The sequence below is a fragment of the Thalassophryne amazonica genome, chromosome 15, assembly GCF_902500255.1.
Source record: "Thalassophryne amazonica chromosome 15, fThaAma1.1, whole genome shotgun sequence".
In the NCBI taxonomy this organism is placed as follows: domain Eukaryota; kingdom Metazoa; phylum Chordata; class Actinopteri; order Batrachoidiformes; family Batrachoididae; genus Thalassophryne; species Thalassophryne amazonica.
In genome coordinates this window covers 16268870-16291146 of record NC_047117.1, presented here as the reverse complement: position 1 = coordinate 16291146, position 22277 = coordinate 16268870, and the positions used below count along the sequence as shown (strand labels likewise).

The 22277-nt window shown below is 40.4% G+C and overlaps 1 protein-coding gene across 2 annotated transcripts in view; it reads right to left on the bottom strand.

Moving 5' to 3' along the window:
* Positions 1 to 22277, bottom strand: part of LOC117525734 (voltage-dependent T-type calcium channel subunit alpha-1I-like) — a 219233-nt gene that overhangs the window by 24888 nt on the left and 172068 nt on the right. For both annotated transcript variants that reach the window (XM_034187666.1, XM_034187667.1), the window contains exon 26: positions 19094 to 19245. In XM_034187666.1, the coding sequence (XP_034043557.1) occupies positions 19094 to 19245 (152 nt within the window). The remainder of the gene's footprint in view (positions 1 to 19093; positions 19246 to 22277) is intronic.

Here is a 22277-nt window from a genome sequence, read left to right as displayed (position 1 = left end):
ATGAGTGACAGCTGTCACTTCTTCTGGGTCTGGCGCCCTCTCGTGCTTGGAGCCCGCACTCCAAGCAGGGCGCCCTCTGGTGGTGGTGGGCCAGCAGTACCTCCTCTTCAGCGGCCCACACAACAGAAATGCTACAATACCCTCGGCTGTGTGAGCATAAAAATAGGAAAAAGAATGTGACGTTTTGACCTCTTAAAATAGGTTAAGGTTAGCCATCTTTGAACTTGTCCAAGGTCTGTGTCCCAAGAATGTTCCCTGTGAATTTGAAGATCCTGAAAGTAATATGACTGTACTTACGCTGAGCACAGACAGACAGACAAAGGATGGACGGATGCAAGGCCTTCAAAATACCCATATTTTGGCCTCGGGTAAAAATGAGATAATAAAACACTAACGGTTCTTGAGACACTAACGCTGTGCACGGAATGCTGGGAAATTCTTCCACACTGCCCACCCCACTAATATTAAATAATTCTATTTTCAGTCAGTCTGCTTGACTCCATATTTCTGAGCTCATCTTTACACTCACATAAAATAATCCACCACCTTCCTCAAAATAGCCAACCGGTGGATGTTGGACTGCAAGGTGACGCTTTCACGTCAAACTGTTTAAATGCAAATAAGTGACATGGCATCAAAGGCAAACATTCAGAAATTCATACTGAAGCAGCTGCTCCTGTGTACATGCTGCCATTTGTCCTTCCTTGAATGCAATTTGCAAGATAGTGCTGCAAAGCAGTTTTGAGCAAGTGTTTGTTGCTTTCTGTGTATTTTATTATACAGAAAGCACAGCTACAGTGTGACTAGCTGATGGCAAAAAAACTTTCAACCTCCATAATTTAAAAAAAACAGCTGCGGTCTACTATGTGCTAGTGAAGGCTGAACTACAGTGCAGAACTTTAAGTTGCAATTTGGCTGGTGGAAAGCTGGACTGAACTGATTATATCCACGATGCTGCCGCCGTGAAGGGTCAGTGTGGGGTTGTTGTAACAGAGTAAAGAGGCGGGATGTGAAATGGCTGTACAGAAGAGGCAGCTCATTTGAAAATAACAGTGACGATAACATTTCTGGCCCTATCTTGACAATCCATAATGCACCAACTGAATCACATATGGCACAAAGTAAAGTTATTCAAGTATTGTGGTTTTTTTTCTTCCATTAGTTTCTACAGTTTATTTTATTGTGAATTTATAAGTTGATGACAGTACACACATCGTGAACCCGCCGATTTGAGTCACATCTGAGTATTGCGCTTTGTAAATATCAGAAAAAAACTCTATAGCACAATTGCTTTATGCTGCCCCATGATAGCAATGCACGGGCACCACGCATGTTCACACCCTGGTGTACAAACGAGTGCAATTATACTCTCTACTTAAACGAAGTGGGCTGTAATCTTGAATATAAGGCAATACTAAAATATTCTTGTCCGTATGAGCATTGTCTTATCATTTTCAATTGTTTAATTGGTATCCCAGTGCAATATATATATACGAGCTCTGTTAGAAAAGTATCCGACCTTATTATTTTTTTCAAAAACCATATGGATTTGAATCACGTGTGATTACATCAGACATGCTTGAACCCTCGTGGGCATGCAAGAGTTTTTTCACGCCTGTCGGTTACGTCATTCGCCTGTGGGCAGTCTTTGAGTGAGGAGTGGCCCACCCTCTCGTCGATTTTTTCATTGTTTAGGAATGGCTCAGAGACTGCTGCTTTGTTTGATCAAAATTTTTTCAAAGCTGTAAGCCACAACTGAGTGGACACCATTCGATAAATTCAGCTGGTTTTCGGTAAAAATTTTAACGGCTGATGAGAGATTGGTCTGGTAGTGTCGCTGTAAGGACAGCCCACGGCGCCTGACGGCGATCTGCGCTTCGAGGCGGCAGCGTCTCGCTGTTTCAAGTTGAAAACTTCCACATTTCAGGCTCTGTTGACCCAGTAAGTCGTCAGAGAACAGAGAACTTTCAGAATCAATCAATCAATCAATTTTATTTATATAGCGCCAAATCACAACAAACAGTTGCCCCAAGGCGCTTTATATTGTAAGGCAAGGCCATACCATAATTACGTAAAAACCCCAATGGTCAAAACGACCCCCTGTGAGCAAGCACTTGGCGACAGTGGGAAGGAAAAACTCCCTTTTAACAGGAAGAAACCTCCAGCAGAACCAGGCTCAGGGAGGGGCAGTCTTCTGCTGGGACTGGTTGGGGCTGAGGGAGAGAACCAGGAAAAAGACATGCTGTGGAGGGGAGCAGAGATCAATCACTAATGATTAAATGCAGAGTGGTGCATACAGAGCAAAAAGAGAAAGAAACACTCAGTGCATTATGGGAACCCCCCAGCAGTCTAAGTCTTTAGCAGCATAACTAAGGGATGGTTCAGGGTCACCTGATCCAGCCCTAACTATAAGCTTTAGCAAAAAGGAAAGTTTTAAGCCTAATCTTAAAAGTCCTTCTAGTCCCCGTCAGTACTCTAGCTGCAGCATTTTGAATTAACTGAAGGCTTTTCAGGGAACTTTTAGGACAACCTGATAATAATGAATTACAATAGTCCAGCCTAGAGGAAATAAATGCATGAATTAGTTTTTCAGCATCACTCTGAGACAAAACCTTTCTAATTTTAGAGATATTTCGTAAATGCAAAAAAGCAGTCTTACATATTTGTTTAATATGCACTTTGAATGACATATCCTGATCAAAAATGACTCCAAGATTTCTCACAGTATTACTAGAGGTCAGGGTAATGCCATCCAGAGTAAGGATCTGGTTAGACACCATGTTTCTAAGATTTGTGGGGCCAAGTACAATAACTTCAGTTTTATCTGAGTTTAAAAGCAGGAAATTAGAGGTCATCCATGTCCTTATGTCTGTAAGACAATCCTGCAGTTTAGCTAATTGGTGTGTGTCCTCTGGCTTCATGGATAGATAAAGCTGGGTATCATCTGCTTAACAATGAAAATTTAAGCAATGCCGTCTAATAATACTGCCTAAGGGAAGCATGTATAAAGTGAACAAAATTGGTCCTAGCACAGAACCTTGTGGAACTCCATAATTAACCTTAGTCTGTGAAGAAGATTCCCCATTTACATGAACAAATTGTAATCTATTAGATAAATATGATTCAAACCACCGCAGCGCAGTGCCTTTAATACCTATGGCATGCTCTAATCCAGGGGTAGGCAACCTGTTCCAGAAAGAGCCATGAGGGTGCAGGTTTTCTTTGCAGCCACTGACTCCACCAGGTGATTTCACTGATTAACTGATTCCATCTGCTCAAAGTGATATTAATCAGTAAAATCACCTGGTGGAGTCAGTGGCTGCAAAGAAAACCTGCACCCTCATGGCTCTTTCTGGAACAGGTTGCCTACCCCTGCTCTAATCTCTGTAATAAAATTTTATTGTCAACAGTATCAAAAGCAGCACTGAGATCTAACAGAACAAGCACAGAGATGAGTCCACTGTCTGAGGCCATAAGAAGATCATTTGTAACCCTCACTAATGCTGTTTCTGTACTATGATGAATTCTAAAACCTGACTGAAACTCTTCAAATAGACCATTCCTCTGCAGATGATCAGTTAGCTGTTTTACAACTACCCTTTCAAGAATTTTTGAGAGAAAAGGAAGGTTGGAGATTGGCCTATAATTAGCTAAGATAGCTGGGTCAAGTGATGGCTTTTTAAGTAATGGTTTAATTACTGCCACCTTAAAAGCCTGTGGTACATAGCCAACTAATAAAGATAGATTGATCATATTTAAGATCGAAGCATTAAATAATGGTAGGGCTTCCTTGAGCAGCCTGGTAGGAATGGGGTCTAATAGACATGTTGATGGTTTGGATGAAGTAACTAAAGAAAATAACTCAGACAGAACAATCTGAGAGAAAGAGTCTAACCAAATACTGGCATCACTGAAAGCAGCCAAAGATAACGATACGTCTTTGGGATGGTTATGAGTAATTTTTTCTCTAATAGTTAAAATTTATTAGCAAAGAAAGTCATGAAGTCATTACTAGTTAAAGTTAAAGGAATACTCGGCTCAATAGAGCTCTGACTCTTTGTCAGCCTGGCTACAGTGCTGAAAAGAAACCTGGGGTTGTTCTTATTTTCTTCAATTAGTGATGAGTAGTAAGATGTCCTAGCTTTACGGAGGGCTTTTTTATAGAGCAACAGACTCTTTTTCCAGGCTAAGTGAAGATCTTCTAAATTAGTGAGACGCCATTTCCTCTCCAACTTACGGGTTATCTGCTTTAAGCTGCGAGTTTGTGAGTTATACCACGGAGTCAGGCACTTCTGATTTAAAGCTCTCTTTTTCAGAGGAGCTACAGCATCCAAAGTTGTCTTCAATGAGGATGTAAAACTATTGACGAGATACTCTATCTCACTTACAGAGTTTAGGTAGCTACTCTGCACTGTGTTGGTATATGGCATTAGGGAACATTAAGAAGGAAACATATCCTTAAACTTAGTTCCACGCTTTCTGAAAGACTTCTAGTGTAATGAAACTTATTCCCCACTGCTGGGTAGTCCATCAGAGTAAATGTAAATGTTATTAAGAAATGATCAGACAGAAGGGAGTTTTCAGGGAATACTGTTAAGTCTTCAATTTCCATACCATAAGTCAGAACAAGATCTAAGATATGATTAAAGTGGTGGGTGGACTCATTTACATTTTGAGCAAAGCCAATTGAGTCTAATAATAGATTAAATGCAGTGTTGAGGCTGTCATTCTCAGCATCTGTGTGGATGTTAAAATCGCCCACTATAATTATCTTATCTGAGCTAAGCACTAAGTCAGACAAAAGTTCTGAAAATTCACAGAGAAACTCACAGTAACGACCAGGAGGACGATAGATAACAACAAATAAAACTGGTTTTTGGGACTTCCAATTTGGATGGACAAGACTAAGAGTCAAGCTTTCAAATGAATTAAAGCTCTGTCTGAGTTTTTGATTAATTAATAAGCTGGAATGGAAGATTGCTGCTAATCCTCCACCTCGGCCCGTGCTACGAGTGTTCTGGCAGTTAGTGTGACTCGGGGGTTTTGACTCATTTAAACTAACATATTCATCCTGCTGTAACCAGGTTTCTGTAAGGCAGAATAAATCAATATGTTGATCAATTATTATATCATTTACTAACAGGGACTTAGAAGAGAGAGACCTAATGTTTAATAGACCACATTTAACTGTTTTAGTCTGTGGTGCAGTTGAAGGTGCTATATTATTTTTTCTTTTTAAATTTTTATGCTTAAATAGATTTTTGCTGGTTATTGGTAGTCTGGGAGTAGGCACCGTCTCTACGGGGATGGGGTAATGAGGGGATGGCAGGGGGAGAGAAGCTGCAGAGAGGTGTGTAAGACTACAACTCTGCTTCCTGGTCCCAACCCTGGATAGTCACGGTTTGGAGGATTTAAGAAAATTGGCCAGATTTCTAGAAATGAGAGCTGCTCCATCCAAAGTGGGATGGATGCCGTCTCTCCTAACAAGACCAGGTTTTCCCCAGAAGCTTTGCCAATTATCTATGAAGCCCACCTCATTTTTTGGACACCACTCAGACAGCCAGCAATTCAAGGAGAACATGCGGCTAAACATGTTAGAAGAAGTCGGCATGAGGAGTTTATTCGGACATTCCATTGTTAACCTACATTTTGTAATGAAAGAACGTGCGGGCAGAGTCACATGTCGGGCCGGACCCGACCGCGGGGGGTCGCAACAGGAAAAACACCTCCGTTAGAAACCTTAACAGGCAAGTTGGAACATGACCAAGCTGTTAAACAATTTCTCAGTTACTTACTTGTTGAAAGCCATCAAAAGCCGCCTGAATTTTACAAATGGTTTTCAACACTGAGGTGTTTTTCCTGTCGCGGCGCACACAGATTCGCCGAGTCGTCACGGAAACGACTCGGCGAATTTGCGCGCACGTCTTTCATTAAAAAATGTCCTTAAACAGTGGAATGTCCGCATAAAGTCCTCATGCCGGCCTCTTCTGAATCTTCTCTGTTCCCTCACGACGTCCTGGGTGAATTAAGCCTTAAATTAGGATGTTTTCAGCTCGAAACAAGCCGACGACGGCACCTGGAAGCGCTGCAGGACGTCCCGCTCCGTGGGAAGTCCTTACACCGACAGAAACACCCCATAATCTCTCATCAGCCATTAAACTTTTCACCGAAAACCAGCTTAATTTCTCGAATAGTGTCCACTCGGATATTCCTCACAGGTCCAGAAAAAATTTTGATAAAGCAACGCGCGCCATCTCGAGCAGCATGTGAAACAAAGGAATTCAGCCGAGAGGGCGGGACCACATCTCACTCAAGGCCTGCCCACAGGGAAATGACGTCACCGACACGCGTGAAAAAACTCACGCATGCGCACGAGGGTTCAAGCATGATTGGTGTAATCGCACGTCATTCAAATCCATATAGTTAAAAAAAAATAAAAGGGTCGGTTTATTATCTAAGAGACCTCGTATATATATATATATATATATATATATATATACACTCAACAAAAATATGAACGCAACACTTTTGGTTTTGTTCCCATTTTGTATGAGATGAACTCAAAGATCTAAAACTTTTTCCACATACACAATATCACCATTTCCCTCAAATATTGTTCACAAACCAGTCTAAATCTGTGATAGTGAGCACTTCTCCTTTGCTGAGATAATCCATCCCACCTCACAGGTGTGCCATACCAAGATGCTGATTAGACACCATGATTAGTGCACAGGTGTGCCTTAGACTGTCCACAATAAAAGGCCACTCTGAAAGGTGCAGTTTTGTTTTATTGGGGGGGGATACCAGTCAGTATCTGGTGTGACCACCATTTGCCTCATGCAGTGCAACACATCTCCTTCGCATAGAGTTGATCAGGTTGTCAATTGTGGCCTGTGGAATGTTGGTCCACTCCTCCTCAGTGGCTGTGTGAAGTTGCTGGATATTGGCAGGAACTGGTACACGCTGTCGTATACGCCGGTCCAGAGCATCCCAAACATGCTCAATGGGTGACATGTCCGGTGAGTATGTCGGCCATGCAAGAACTGGGACATTTTCAGCTTCCAAGAATTGTGTACAGATCCTTGCAACATGGGGCCGTGCATTATCCTGCTGCAACATGAGGTGATGTTCTTGGATGTATAGTACAACAATGGGCCTCAGGATCTCGTCACGGTATCTCTATGCATTCAAAATGACATCAATAAAATGCACCTGTGTTCTTCGTCCATAACAGACGTCTGCCCATACCATAACCCCACCGCCACCATGGGCCACTCGATCCACAACACTGACATCAGAAAACCGCTCACCCAAACAACGCCACACACGCTGTCTGCCATCTGCCCTGAACAGTGTGAACCAGGATTCATCCGTGAAGAGAACACCTCTCCAACGTGCCAAACGCCAGCGAATGTGAGCATTTGCCCACTCAAGTCGGTTACGACGACGAACTGGAGTCAGGTCGAGACCCCGATGAGGACGACGAGCATGCAGATTGAGCTTCCCTGAGATGGTTTCTGACAGTTTGTGCAGAAATTCTTTGGTTATGCAAACCGATTGTTTCAGCAGCTGTCCGAGTGGCTGGTCTCAGACGATCTTGGAGGTGAACATGCTGGATGTGGAGGTCCTGGGCTGGTGTGGTTACACGTGGTCTGCGGTTGTGAGACTGGTTGGATGTACTGCCAAATTCTCTGAAACGCCTTTGGAGACGGCTTATGGTAGAGAAATGAACATTCAATACACGAGCAACAGCTCTGGTTGACATTCCTGCTGTCAGCATGCCAATTGCACGCTCCCTCAAATCTTGCGACATCTGTGGCATTGTGCTGTGTGATAAAACTGCACCTTTCAGAGTGGCCTTTTATTGTGGACAGTCTAAGGCACACCTGTGCACTAATCATGGTGTCTAATCAGCATCTTGATATGGCACACCTGTGAGGTGGGATGGATTATCTCAGCAAAGGAGAAGTGCTCACTATCACAGATTTAGACTGGTTTGTGAACAATATTTGAGGGAAATGGTGATATTGTATATGTGGAAAAGTTTTAGATCTTTGAGTTCATCTCATACGAAATGGGAGCAAAACCAAAAGTGTTGCATTTATATTTTGTTGAGTGTATATATAAACAACCCCTGGCAAAAATTATGGAATCACCGGCCTCGGAGGATGTTCATTCAGTTGTTTAATTTTATAGAAAAAAAGCAGATCACAGACATGACACAAAACTAAAGTCATTTCAAATGGCAACTTCTGGCTTTAAGAAACACTATAAGAAATCAGGAAAAGAAATTGTGGCAGTCAGTACCGGTTACTTTTTTAGACCAAGCAGAGGGAAAAAAATATGGAATCACTCAATTCTGAGGAAAAAAATTATGGAATCATGAAAAACAAAAGAACGCTCCAACACATCACTAGTATTTTGTTGCACCACCTCTGGCTTTTTTAACAGCTTGCAGTCTCTGAGGCATGGACTTAATGAGTGACAAACAGTACTCTTCATCAATGTGGCTCCAACTTTCTCTGATTGCTGTTGCCAGATCAGCATTGCAGGTTGGAGCCTTGTCATGGACCATTTTCTTCAACTTCCACCAAAGATTTTCAATTGGATTAAGATCCAGACTATTTGCAGGCCATGACATTGACCCTATGTGTCTTTTTGCAAGGAATGTTTTCACAGTTTTTGCTCTATGGCAAGATGCATTATCATCTTGAAAAGTGATTTCATCATCCCCAAACATCCTTTCAATTGATGGGATAAGAAAAGTGTCCAAAATATCAACGTAAACTTGTGCATTTATTGTTGATGTAATGACGGCCATCTCCCCAGTGCCTTTACCTGGCATGCAGCCCCATATCATCAATGACTGTGGAAATTTACATGTTCTCTTCAGGCAGTCATCTTTATAAATCTCATTGGAAAGGCACCAAACAAAAGTTCCAGCATCATCACCTTGCCCAATGCAGATTCAAGATTCATCACTGAATATGACTTTCATCCAGTCATCCACAGTCCACGATTGCTTTTCCTTAGCCCATTGTAACCTTGTTTTTTTTCTGTTTAGGTGTTAATGATGGCTTTCGTTTAGCTTTTCTGTATGTAAATCCCATTTCCTTTAGGCGGTTTCTTACAGTTCGGTCACAGACATTGACTCCAGTTTCCTCCCATTCGTTCCTCATTTGTTTTGTTGTGCATTTTCGATTTTTGAGACATATTGCTTTAAGTTTTCTGTCTTGACGCTTTGATGTCTTCCTTGGTCTACCACTATGTTTGCCTTTAACAACCTTCCCATGTTGTTTGCATTTGGTCCAGAGTTTAGACACAGCTGACTGTGAACAACCACCATCTTTTGCAACATCGCATGATGATTTACCCTCTTTTAAGAGTTTGATAATGCTCTCCTTTGTTTCAATTGACATCTCTCGTGTTGGAGCCATGATTCATGTCAGTCCACTTGGTGCAACAGCTCTCCAAGTGTGATCACTCCTTTTTAGATGCAGACTAACGAGCAGATCTGATTTGATGCAGGTTTTAGTTTTGGGGATGAAAATTTACAGGGTGATTCCATAATTTATTCCTCAGAATTGAGTGATTCCATATTTTTTTCCCTCTGCTTGGTCTAAAAAAGTAACCGTTACTGACTGCCACAATTATTTTTCCTGATTTCTTATAGTGTTTCTTAAAGCCAGAAAGTTGCCATTTGAAATGACTTTAGTTTTGTGTCATGTCTGTGATCTGCTTTTTTTCTACAAAATTAAACAACTGAATGAACATCCTCCGAGGCCGGTGATTCCATAATTATTGCCAGAGTTTGTATATATATATATATATATATATATATATATACCCTATTTGGCACTGTTTGGCACTGTTCGTGGCCTTGATTCCATTTTTCCTTCTTTCTTTTCCTCCCCTTCGGCTCCTGCTTTGTTTTATTAGTTGGTTATGTTCATCTATGTTCCATTTTGCTTTGTCACTTTGTTTCTTTGTCACTTTGTATTCTTCTGGCATGATTCAGTTCCATTCTAGTTTCGTCCTGCCGGTTTGTGTTTTCATTTTTATCATGAGTTTATCACTTGTCTTTTTTGGTCCTTTCATTCGTAATATTATCTGTTGTGCTTTTATGTTGGGTTTTATTTTTTGTTATCTTGTAGTCTTTGCTTTACTAATGCTGTGTTCACACTGGGTGCGACACGAGCGACTGCAGCCACAGGTTGCCATGTAATTCCTATGTAATGACTCGTTTTGGCGCCAAACTGCGCAGCGCGACGCGATGGACATGAGTGAAGTGACGCGAGTGAAGCGATTTTGAGCGTTTTGCGCATTTGTAGCGCGATATTGCGTCGCGTCACGTCGTGTTGCCCTCCTCCCCAAGTTGAAAAATCTGAACTTTTTCGTCTCTTCGTGCCGCGATGACCAATCAGGGAACGGATATGTAATGACATGGAGATGTCTGGAGTTTGACTGAAGATGTGAACATGTCCTGTCTCTGGTAGCAGCCTGTGAGCAGGACTTATGTCTCTTTTGTCCTTTATTTCACAATTATGAGAGAGTTTTTGGTGCGAGCAGCAGCACCACAGCAGGGGGAAACGGAGTTTCTTTTTCTTTTTATTTTACGTGCGTGCGTGAGGGAATCATCCATGGAGATTATTTTAGTTATTAACTACACAGATGTATAATAAAGCAAATGGTGACTGGTTTCTAAAGACAATTATAACAGAGTTTTTTTTGGGAAAGAGCGAGGAGCAGCCTCACAGCAAGCCGCGGAGTTTCTTTCTTTCTTTCTTTCTTTCTTTCTTTTTACGTGCGCACGAGCAAATCGTCTGTGTGGAGAATATTTTATTAATTAACTACACAGATGTATAATAAAACAAATGGTGACTGGTTTCTAAACACAATTATGACAGAGTTTTTTGGGGGAAGAGCGAGCTGCAGCAAGCAGCGGAGTTTCTTTTTTTAATTGTTTACATGTGCGCGAGTGAACGGGACAGTTGGTCCTCAAACTGGGTCCCGCAGAGGCGGAAGGACCGCTGAAAGTGGCCGTCATCCAGATGCAGCTCCTGCAGCAAATAATGATACTCTCTGTATTCGGAGCTTTTCAAAACAACTCGCTCCGTGTGATCAAGGTCCGTCATGATGACTTGACGCCGAGCGGAATGGAAGCTCCTCCTATTTGATGACGCACCAGGGCGAATTTTTGCAGCGAAAGTCCACCCAAGCAGAGCGACACACCGGGCGAAGGAGGCGCGTCCGTCGCCACGCGACCCAAACGAATTTGTAGCGTCTGATCGCGCCCGGTGTGAACGCGGCATTATAGTTTGTTGAACCACTGTTTTCTTTGTCAGTTCTAGTTTAGTTGTGCTTTAGGGTTTATTGACGTATTGCTCTCTGATCTGTTCGTATGTAGTCTTCTTGTTTACTTATTTTCTGATGGTTGCTTTTAGTTCTCATGTTCATGCCTGTTCCTAGTTCCTGTTCATAGTAGTATTATATTCTGTCCTTAGTTTCTGTTCTCTGTTTGTAATCATTCCCATTTGTTTGTGTTCACCCTGCACCTACCATTGTGTCTTCATCTCTTACACTGTGATTCTGTCTGCTTTGGTTTTTCATTCACTCATACTCTTTGCACCTACTCATGCATCTTTGGATCACTCCACTTTGTGCACTACCTTCCTTCACTATCTTGCACTGTGCACAATCTGTCTTCCCCGGTCACACCCCCTTCCAGAGACTTCCACACACCTGCTCTACATCACCTTGATTAGTTTGCTCCTCATTTAAACCCTCACAGTCTCATCTCTCGCCCTGTCCAGTTTGCTATCTAGTGTTTTTTGACCTTGCTTGTGTGCGCTGTCCTCCGCCTCGCCGTTACCCTGAACTCAGCTTGTTCTTGACTCTGCCTGTTATACTCCTTGACGCCATTTGTACGAACTCTGCTCGTTTTTGGACCACAACCCAGCCAGTTCCATGTCTGATACTTGTGCCTATATGTCTGACGTCCCGTGTACAGAACCCACTGCCTGGTTATCAGATAAAGCTTCTTATTCTCTTATCATGCTGCCATACGCTTTGTTACAGGTGCACCTTTCACCACGCACCACTGTGACTTGTACTCAATGGTGAAGTGGCCCTCTCTCCACACACGTAGACAAATCCATTGGCTATTGTGTATTTACAAATGTTTGATTGGCTTGGCTCCGTCCTATTTGAGCTCTTTATTAAACATCCACACTTCTAGATGCGCTCTCTGCTCCAGCACTTACATCAGTCTGGTGGTCCCAAACGTTCGCACAGTCTTTGGTCGCTCCTCTTTCCAGTTTTCTGCAGCAAGTGACTGGAATAACTTACAACAGTCTCTAAAGCTTAGTTTGTTTTTACTTTTAAAAACTCAATTTCTAACATTTTACAGGACCATTGCACATGTTTTTAATATTGTATATCTTAATTCTTAACATTTTCTGTTTTATTGTTGTTGTTTCTGCAGTTGTTTTACTGTATGTTTTTCACTGTTGTATGTGGAGATTGTGAATCTGTTATTCTCTCCTGCTGTTGTGTTGCCTCTTGTCCAGGTCGTCATTGTAAATGAGAAAGTGTTCTCAATTGACTTACCTGGTAAAACATTGAATAAATAAATAAATAAAAATTCTCCACAACCAGCTATGTCTGTGAGTTTGCACTGGTCTCCTACTGCTCCTTGCATCAAGCCACCACCAGTTCTGACACTTTTTTGTTGTAACTTATTCTTCTCAATTTATTTAGTGTAGATTAAGCACACACAATTCTAACCCATACTCAAAGGTTTTATTAAGAAAACCACATTATTTAGAGGGTGACAGAATTTTTAAATATTGATCAAGTGCCATTTTGGAGTGTTTCATGCCAGCGTAACTGTGAAGTCTACATAATAACTGTCAAACAGTGTTGCATCTTTGTAAAGTATGTATTTATATGATACTGAGGTTTTCCTACAGTACCGCCTCACTCCTGCAGAACAGAGCTTCTTGAAATTTGGCAAACAGCTCTCTGCTTGCTTCAGTTTCATCCCACATTGGTGTTTAAATCTTTCCCTGATGTACATGTTTACAGAACTGTGACACCATCCTCAGTTATGGCAATCAGCTTTTCTTCTGTGTTAGCTGGTGCATATTTAATTTATCCATAATTATTAGGATAAAAAAAAACAACACTTTTTCCTCCTACTGGACCAGCTAACTACTCTGATAATGGATTAATCGCTTTGAGTCCAAATGAGGTTTTTGGCCATGCTTATGCTCCCCAGAGGTATTTATTGAAAATAAAGTGTGAAGGACCTAATTGAGATGGTGAGGACTCTTTTCCAGTCATGTAACATGGAAATAAAGAAAATGCTTAAAGTGGCAGGGAGTTAAGAGGGTTGTAGTTGGGGGGTCTGGGGAGCTCAGCCCTCCAGAAGCTGAAGATTTTTAGCCATGCTAATGCTCTCCAGAAGCATTTACTATAAAAAAGTCTTAAGGATCTAAATGACATGGTGAGATGCTGAAGAGCTTCACTCGTTCATGTCAGCGCCATATACATATTACAAGAATTCATGGGTCTAATTTATTTACTGATAAATTAACCAAAAGGTCAATCAATAAATTTATTGAAAAAAATATATTTTTTTATTTGTAAAACAAATAATATTTATTACAAAGTAATATGAGATTGAAAGTTACTGGTAGAATTTCTGATAAGAATTTATATACTGATAAATTAACCAAAGGATTCATCAACTCATCAGAAAATAATCAATGGATCAATTGAAAACATAATCCTTAGATTAATTTGAAATTTGCAAAATAAATATTTTTGTGACAAAATAATATAAGGTTAAAATCTGTTGGTAGAATTTATGGTTATGATTTGCTGGTAAATAAAAATAATAATAATCAATGATATGTAACAATAGATTAATTTAAAAAAAATCATTACACTAATCAATCAGAGCACCTCCACCAACACTAGTTTCAAATTCCACAAGTTTTTACCTTGGAAAAACTTTCAAGGTCAAAGTCCTGTTAGAAGTAGCTTTTCAAAGCTAAATTAGATGTGATCAAAGGTCAGGAGTATGAATTTAGTTCATGCCGTTGAATCCCAGTTTTATGGTGGTGTTGTAAGGTTTGTTTTTCAACTTTTTCATTTTCTGATATTTTTTTTTTATTTTTCAAATAACTTTCACAGAACATTGGTTATCTCTGCTATAAACTACTTTTTTGCCACTTGGTTTCAAATCCACAATCCGGATCAAACTTTGTCAGGTGATAGTCAGTGCCAGTCTGCACCTCACTTTCAAATATGAGAGTGAATGGTGCACGTTTGAGTAAGATATAATATAAAATATACATTATGGGGTTTTCAATGTTAAATTTAAATGATCACAAAATCTGTAATCAGGATCAGATCTGGATCAAACGTTGTCTGTCAATAAGGGATACCATTCTACATAATGCACTCAAATAAAAAGAAATTTGACCTGTTTTGGCAGAGAATGATTTTTTTTAATGAAATTCATTCCATTTTAAAGGATAGGGATTTTTCCTATTTTCCAAGATTTATTGCTGACTTCGACCTTTCATCTTGAAAATTGAATCAGTTCTTGCCTATCAGGATATGAAACCCCTGTGAAAATTTCATAACGATATATGAAAAATTGCGGGTTACATATAAACAAACATAACATCCACCCAACTTTGTTGGCAAAGGTTATTATTTGGAAAAAGTCAACAGTTTAATCAAAAATAATTATTTGCAAACCTATTGCTGGAAACAGTTGCATTTTGTGATTGCTGCACCTCTTCCCGTGGCTCACTGTGTTCACAACAGCGACATTTGCCAAATGCTCACCGACATACGTCGCCAAATATGATGTCTGCCATGCTCACAGCTGTATTCAAGCTTCACCTGTGAAGAGGACCGTTTCCATATGAAAACAGCCATTGCTCACACCTGTTCATTACGGTGAAGAACTACAGTGAGGAAAATAAGTATTTGAACACCCTGCGATTTTGCAAATTCTCCCACTTAGAAATCATGGAAGGGTCTGAAATTTTCACAATACATGACCCCATCCATCCTCCCTTCAATACAGTGCAGTCGTCCTGTCCCCTTTGCAGAAGAGCACCCCAGAGTATGATGTTTCCACCCCATGCTTCACGGTTGGGATGGTTTTCTTGGGGTTGTTCTCATCCTCTAAACACGGTAAGTGGAGTTTATTCCACAAAGCTCTATTCTGGTCTCATCTGGCCACATGACCTTCTCCCATGCCTCCTCTGGATCGTCCAGATGGTCACTGGTGAACTTCAAACGGGCCTGGACATATGCTGGCTTGAGCAGGGGGACCTTGCTGCCCTGCATGATGCTGCAGGATGCAGCATCATGTGTTACTAATGTAATCTTTGTGACTGTGGTCCCAGCTCTCTTCACATCATTGACCAGGTCCTCCTGCGTAGTTCTGAGCTTTCTCAGACTCATCCTTACCCCACAAAGTGAGATCTTGCATGGAATCCCAGACCGAGGGAGATTGACAGTCATCTTGTGTTTCTTCCACTTTCTAATAAATAATCATAACAGTTGTTGTCTTCTACCAAGCTGCTTGCCTGTTGTCCTGTAGTCAATCCCAGCCTTGTGCAGGTCTACAGTTTTGTCCCTGGTGTCCTTAGACAGTTATTTGGTTTTGGCTATGGTGGACAGGTTGGAGTGTGATTGATTGAGTGTGTGAACAGGTGTCTTTTATACAGGTAACAAGTTCAAACAGGTGCAATTAATACAGGTAAAGAGTGCAGAATAAGAGGGCTTCTTAAAGAAAAATTAACAGGTCTGTGTGAGTCAGAATTCTTGCTGGTTGGCAGCTGTTCAAATATTTATTTGCAGCAGTAACATACAAATAAATTATTAAAAAAAATCACACATTGTGATTTTCGGATTTTTTTTTTTTTTTAGATTATGTCTCTCACAGTGGACATGCACCTAAGATGAAAATTTCAGACCCCTCCATGATTTCTAAGTGGGAGAACTTGCAAAATTGCAGGGTGTTCAAATACTTATTTTCCTCACTGTATATTACAGTCAATGAGGACATCCAGCAGGCAGCGGACTGTCCCAGAGATGATTTCTGACTGTGCAGATTGTACAAACCAGCTGTTTCATCAGCTGTCTGAGTAGCTCAAATAATCCTGCCGGTGAAATATCCTGATGAGGTAGTCGTGGACTGGCATGCTAACATGCAGTGTATAAATGGGAGGCAGTTTTGATGCCCTGCTAAAACCACCAACACCACGTAGGCGGTTATGGTAGAGCAACATGCATTTATTCCCTACAGCAAACCTGCTGTGTTTGTGTCTGTGTGCCGTTGCACAGTGACACAAAACTTGAAACATCTGGAGCTCCAAAATAAACTTATCTTTTTTTTTTTATTGTTATTATAAAATAGAGCACCTGCATGTAGTGTTGTTGCTGCCTAATCAAAATGACGATGGCACACCTGTGCAGCTCATGATTTAACAAAAATTTAACAACACAAATTACACTACTTTTTAAAAAAAAACACACACCCATTACAGGTTATTCTTTATTTGCCTTCTTTATCAAAGGCAAAAGTGTTGTCTTTACAGTGCATCCAGAAAGGTTGTATTCACAGCACTTCATTTTTTCCACATTTTGTAATATTTTGAATGAAATGAAATGAATGAATGAAATCCATTTTTCTCCTCAAAATACCCGATAAAGTCAATGTGAATTTTTTTGTAGATTTTTGTAAATTTATTAAATATAGTAATAATAATAATAATAAACACCTAAGAAATCACACGAACATAAGTATTCACAGCCTTTGAGATGAAGCTCAAAATTGAGCTCAGGTGCATCCTGTTTCCACTGATCATCCTTGAGATGTTTCTACAGCTTAATTGAAGTCCACCTGGGCTAAATTCAGTTGATTGGATAGAATTTGGAAAGACACACCTGTCTACATATAACATCCCACAGTTGACAGTGCATGTCAGAGCACAAACCAAACATGAAGTCAAAGGAATTGTCTGTAGACCTCCAAGACAGGATTGTCTCGAGGCACAAATCTGGGGAAGGGTACAGAAACATTTCTGCTGCTTTGAAGGTCTCAATGAGCACAGTGGCCTCCACCATCCATAAAGAGTCCGCTGGGACTCTTTCTAGATCTGGCTGCCTGTCTAAACTGAGCGATTGGGGGAGAAAGGCCTCTAGTGGAGCAGATATCTGTGACAATTGTTCATTTCTGGAAACAAGCACCAAAATTGGCACACATACTCCTTAGACATTACTCTTTTGTAAAAGTATGTTTGCCACCTAAATTTTCAATAGGCATCCAGGTAGGGGTCAAATGAAGAATTACACAGGGGTCAAATTTAAAAATGCTCCAATCATATTGAACACTACACCACATTATTTGTCTGATCATAAAGATTCCAAAAAGGTATAGTTTGGACTATCTATGGCTGAATGTTATGGAGTTAAAAACAGCAAGAATGGTGAGAAAGGTCAATTTCAGTTTGTGCACGGATCAAAAGTTAAAGTTGCTATAATTTTGGTAAAAAGTGGAACAATTTGCATCGTGTGTTGTGCTTAGTTCTCATGTTCCAGGGTAACATATGTCACATGTCATAGAATCCAATGGACACTGATCTTGTTTGACCTTTACTTTGGAGACCAAACATTGAACACAGTCAAAACTATTCCATTTATTAATCCTATTTGCACCATTTTATTATTTTTTTTTTTTTTTTACAAAATTGGAGCAACTTAAACTTTTGACTCCTGTACAAACTGAAATCGACCTTTTGGAATCTTTGTGATCAGACAAATAATGTGGTATAGATTTCAATATGATTGGAGCATTTTTAAATTTGACCCATGTGTAATTGTTCAACTGACATCTACCTGGCTGCCTAATGAAAATTTAGGTGGCTTTTACAAAAGAGTAATGTCTAAGAAGTATTTGTGCCAAATTTGGTGCTTGTTTCACCATTTGAAAAATTCCTCTGTAAATATTCTGCTTCACTACTCAGTCAGAGAGGTGACCAAGAACCTGTGATGGTCACTCTGTCAATGAGTCATCTGTCATGTAGCGAGAGGAGAACCTTTCAGAAGAACAACCATCTCTGCAGCAATCCACCAATCAGGCCTGTATGGTAGAGTGACCAGACGGAAGGCACCTGAAGGACTCTCAGACCATAAGAAACAAAATTCTCTGGTCTGATGAGACAAAGATTGAATGCTTTGGCGTGAATGCCAGGTGTCATATTTGGAGGAAACCAGGCACCATCCCTACAGTGCAGGATGGTTGTGGCAGCGTCATGCTGTGGGGATGTTTTTCAGTGGCAGGAACTGGGAGACTAGTCAGGATTGAGGGAAAAGATGAATGCAGCAATGTACAGAGACATCCTGGATGAAAACCTGCTCCAGAGTGCTCTTGACCTCAGACTGGGGCGACGTTCATCTTTCAGCAGAACAATAACCCTAAGTACACAGCCAAGATATCAAAGGAGTGGCTTCAGGACAACTCTGTGAATGTCCTTGAGTGGTCCAGCCAGAGCCCAGACCTGAATCTGATTGAACATCTGTGGAGAGATCTAAAAATGGCTGTGCACTGACACTCCCCATCCAACCTGATGGAGTTTGAGAGGTGCTGCAAAGAGGAATGGACTAAACTGCCCAAAGATAGGTGCACCAAGCTTGTGGCATCATATGTAAGAAGGCTTGAGGCTTTAACTGCTGCTCAAGGTGCCTCAGCAAAGTATTGAGCAAAGGGTGTGAATATTTATGTACAAGTGATTTTTGCAAAAATGTAAAAAAAAAAAAAAACTTTAAAAATTATTATTATTACTGTGATTTTCTCCGTGAGTAGAATTTTGAGGGAAAAAATTAATTTACTCCATTTTGGAATAAAGCTGTAACATAGCAAAATGTTGACAAAAGTGAAGCACTGTGTATACTTTCCAGACAGCGCTCTATATTTGTGTTAATGCCATCGCAAACACCATGAAAGGTGCCACAGCATACCGCTTCATTACTATGGTTCTAGGACAGGTGTTGCCATGGTTACCTGGGGCTGGTTGTAGTGCTCCATGCTCATGGTGAGGAGGTTTGTGAAGATAATGATGGTGATGAAGAGATCCAGGTAGTGGCTGGTGCACACAGTGTGGATGGATCGGCGCCATGGGGAGTAGTCGGAGTAGTATGGCTTCTCCTGGGCTCCTGTGATACACGCACACACACACATACACGATCATTAAAATGCATCTGAAAGAATTATATGATATGGGCAATGAAGTCACTGATGAAGCAAGTGCCAAGTAGTGCACGACTGTGTGTGTATGTGCATGTGTGAGTGCATGGCGCAAAAGTGCCATCTCAGGAATTTAATCCTATCCATCACATTCACACAAACTCTGTGGCACTTCAAGGTGTCTTTGGGCTGAAACCATCACCGTCTGCTGCCAGACCATTAACAGACTGAAGGAAAGCACCATTAGATATTATACCGCACACAAAGAGAGCGAGCGAGCGAGAGAAAGGATGACGACACTTGAAAGGATGCAGAAAGATAAGAGAGATAATAGGAGGAAGCGATGCTGTAGCAAGTCAACAGTGGGCCCACAGGCAAAGCTTTTCTGAGCTCTTTATATATAGCAGCAAAGAAATAAATGTTGCGTGAACCCAACAACGCATGGCACTTTACAGTAATAACTTCGGTTGCAGGAGTGTAGAACAGAGCAAACCGGAAACCAAGACATGAGTCAGACGTTAACTATAAAGTCCACCAGAACGGCGAGTAACATCTCAGAACTGTAACAAGGAATCAGGTAAAACAAACCCTGTCTGGCAATAACCAGTTTTTCGTTTTTACATATGTGCAACACCAAATCACAAAAAGTTAGGACAATATAGAAAATGCAAATAGCGATCCTTACGTTTACTTTGACTTTTGTTTCATTGCAGACAGTATGAATGAAAGATATTTCATGTTTTGTGTGGTTAACGTCATTTCATTTGTTAATATACATACATTCCTGCATTTAAGACCTGCAACACATTCCAATAAAGGTTTTGGGTGGAGGCAGTTCAGGCAAGTCAGGGGATAGACACACACTTCATTTACATCAGTCATTAAGAAATACAAACAGTGTGGTACTGTGTGGTAAATCTGTGTCAAGTAGGCAGTTTTCAAAAACTGAGTGTTCGTGCCCACGAGTGAGGAAGCCAGCAAGATACCCAGACAACTCTGAAGGAGTTACTTGAGCCTGGAACTCCAACCAAAGCCCAATAGTCCAATGTTTGTCTGTTGCATCATCAGCCCTATAGCTTCATGATGAAGTGCTATAGAGTAGGATTTTCTGAAAAAGAACATATAAAATTTCAGCTGTTGTTTGCCAGAAAGCACATGGGAAACCCAGCCCTAGATTTGATCTGTTCTGTTCTCCTGTTTTACGACCCTTCTCTACTCCACTCCAACATGAAGCTGTGAATGGGGATGCAACAGGCAGATGTTGGACCATTCACAGAAGCTTGTAATTCTTTCAGAGCTGTCACAGTGGGTCTTGAGAGTTTCGCTCACGAGGTCCCTTCCAGCATGGTCACTCATTTTTTGGGAAATTCCAAGACACGTTTGTTGTTATTCACATCAACACCCAGTAATAATGTCAATCACAAACTGTGTTATTTTGTATCCCAATTCGCTGTGCGTGCTTGGCAATTTCACACACTACAGTTGCTTATCAGGTTTGCACAAATGAATCGAACATGAGAAATGATTTAACTGTCATGGTTTTTGCTTCTTTGGAAATACGCTCCTGCATATATTAAGGAGGTAGGAACAAATTGTATCATTATGCAATGTACAGTCGGCTTGAGCTGCCTCATGTGTAATGCTAAAGAAGTAGAAGAAGAAATTCTTAGGCAGATTTTATTCACCAACAAACATTTTTGGAACTCTTAAATCACAGGAATAATCTCTGCAAAATTTAATGGGACTGCACAAGACACTTTTTGAGTTGGAGCATTGTTAAATGACCAGGGCAATCATGCAGGGTGACCCAAATAAAAAACAGAATCCATAAAAACTGTAATAAATCCTACAAAGGTTCAAATTGCTGGACTTAATCTTCAGTCTGTGTATGACCATTCCCCAAGGTTTCAGTTATCTTGGTAACTTTGCATAAAAGTCATGTTCTTTCAAAATTATGAACGAATGAATGAATGAAAATGAATGAAAAACTGTTTATTTCGAACATTTGATACAACAATTACAAGATAGATCAGTGAAGACAACAACAAAAAAGTTCCTACTGTGTACCCAACATGTCCAAAAAGGGGTACCGCTGTTTGAACTGGTTCATGCTTGGACATTGCTTGAGCCCCACTCCCAATCTGTTCCACATCCTCACCCCACAGACAGAAATACAGAAACCTTTTAATGTTGTTCGTGCCCACTGATGCTTTAAATTAAATTTCCCCCTCAGACTGTAATCCCCTGATCTGTTAAAAAACATATTTTTAATATTTGCTGGAAGTAAATTGTTTATTGCTTTATACACAATTTGTACTGTTTGAAAATGAACCAAGTCTGTGAATTTTAAGAATTTGGATTGTAAAAATAGTGGATTTGTATGATCTCTATAGCCAGTATTCTGAATAATTCTTATAGCTCTTTTCTGCATTACTGATAGTGATTGTGTTGTACCTTTATAAGTATTACCCCATACCTCTGCACAGTACTGTAAATATGGTAAAACCAGTGAGCAGTAAAGAATGCGGAGTGAGTTGTGGTCCAGAATATGTTTCGCTTTGTTTAGAACTGAAATGCTTCTTGACAGTTTACTTTGTATATGTTTTATATGAGTCTTCCAGTTTATCTTATCATCTATTATCACCCCCAGAAACTTATTTTCATGTACCCTTTCAATATCTACCCCCTCGACTTGTAACTGAACCTGTATGTCTGTATTACAATAGCCAAATAACATGTATTTTGTTTTACTTAAGTTTAATGATAATTTGTTTCTGTCAAACCATATTTTCAATTTTCCCATTTCTATACTGATCCTCCTCAGTAACTCCTGCAAATCCCTCCCTGAACAAAAAATGCTTGTGTCATCTGCAAATAATACTAATTTTAATATTTTGGAAACATTGACAATATAATTTATATAAATTAGAAAGTTTTGGACCCAATACTGACCCCTGTGGGACGCCACAAGCATTGTCCAAGCATGATGATGTATATTCCC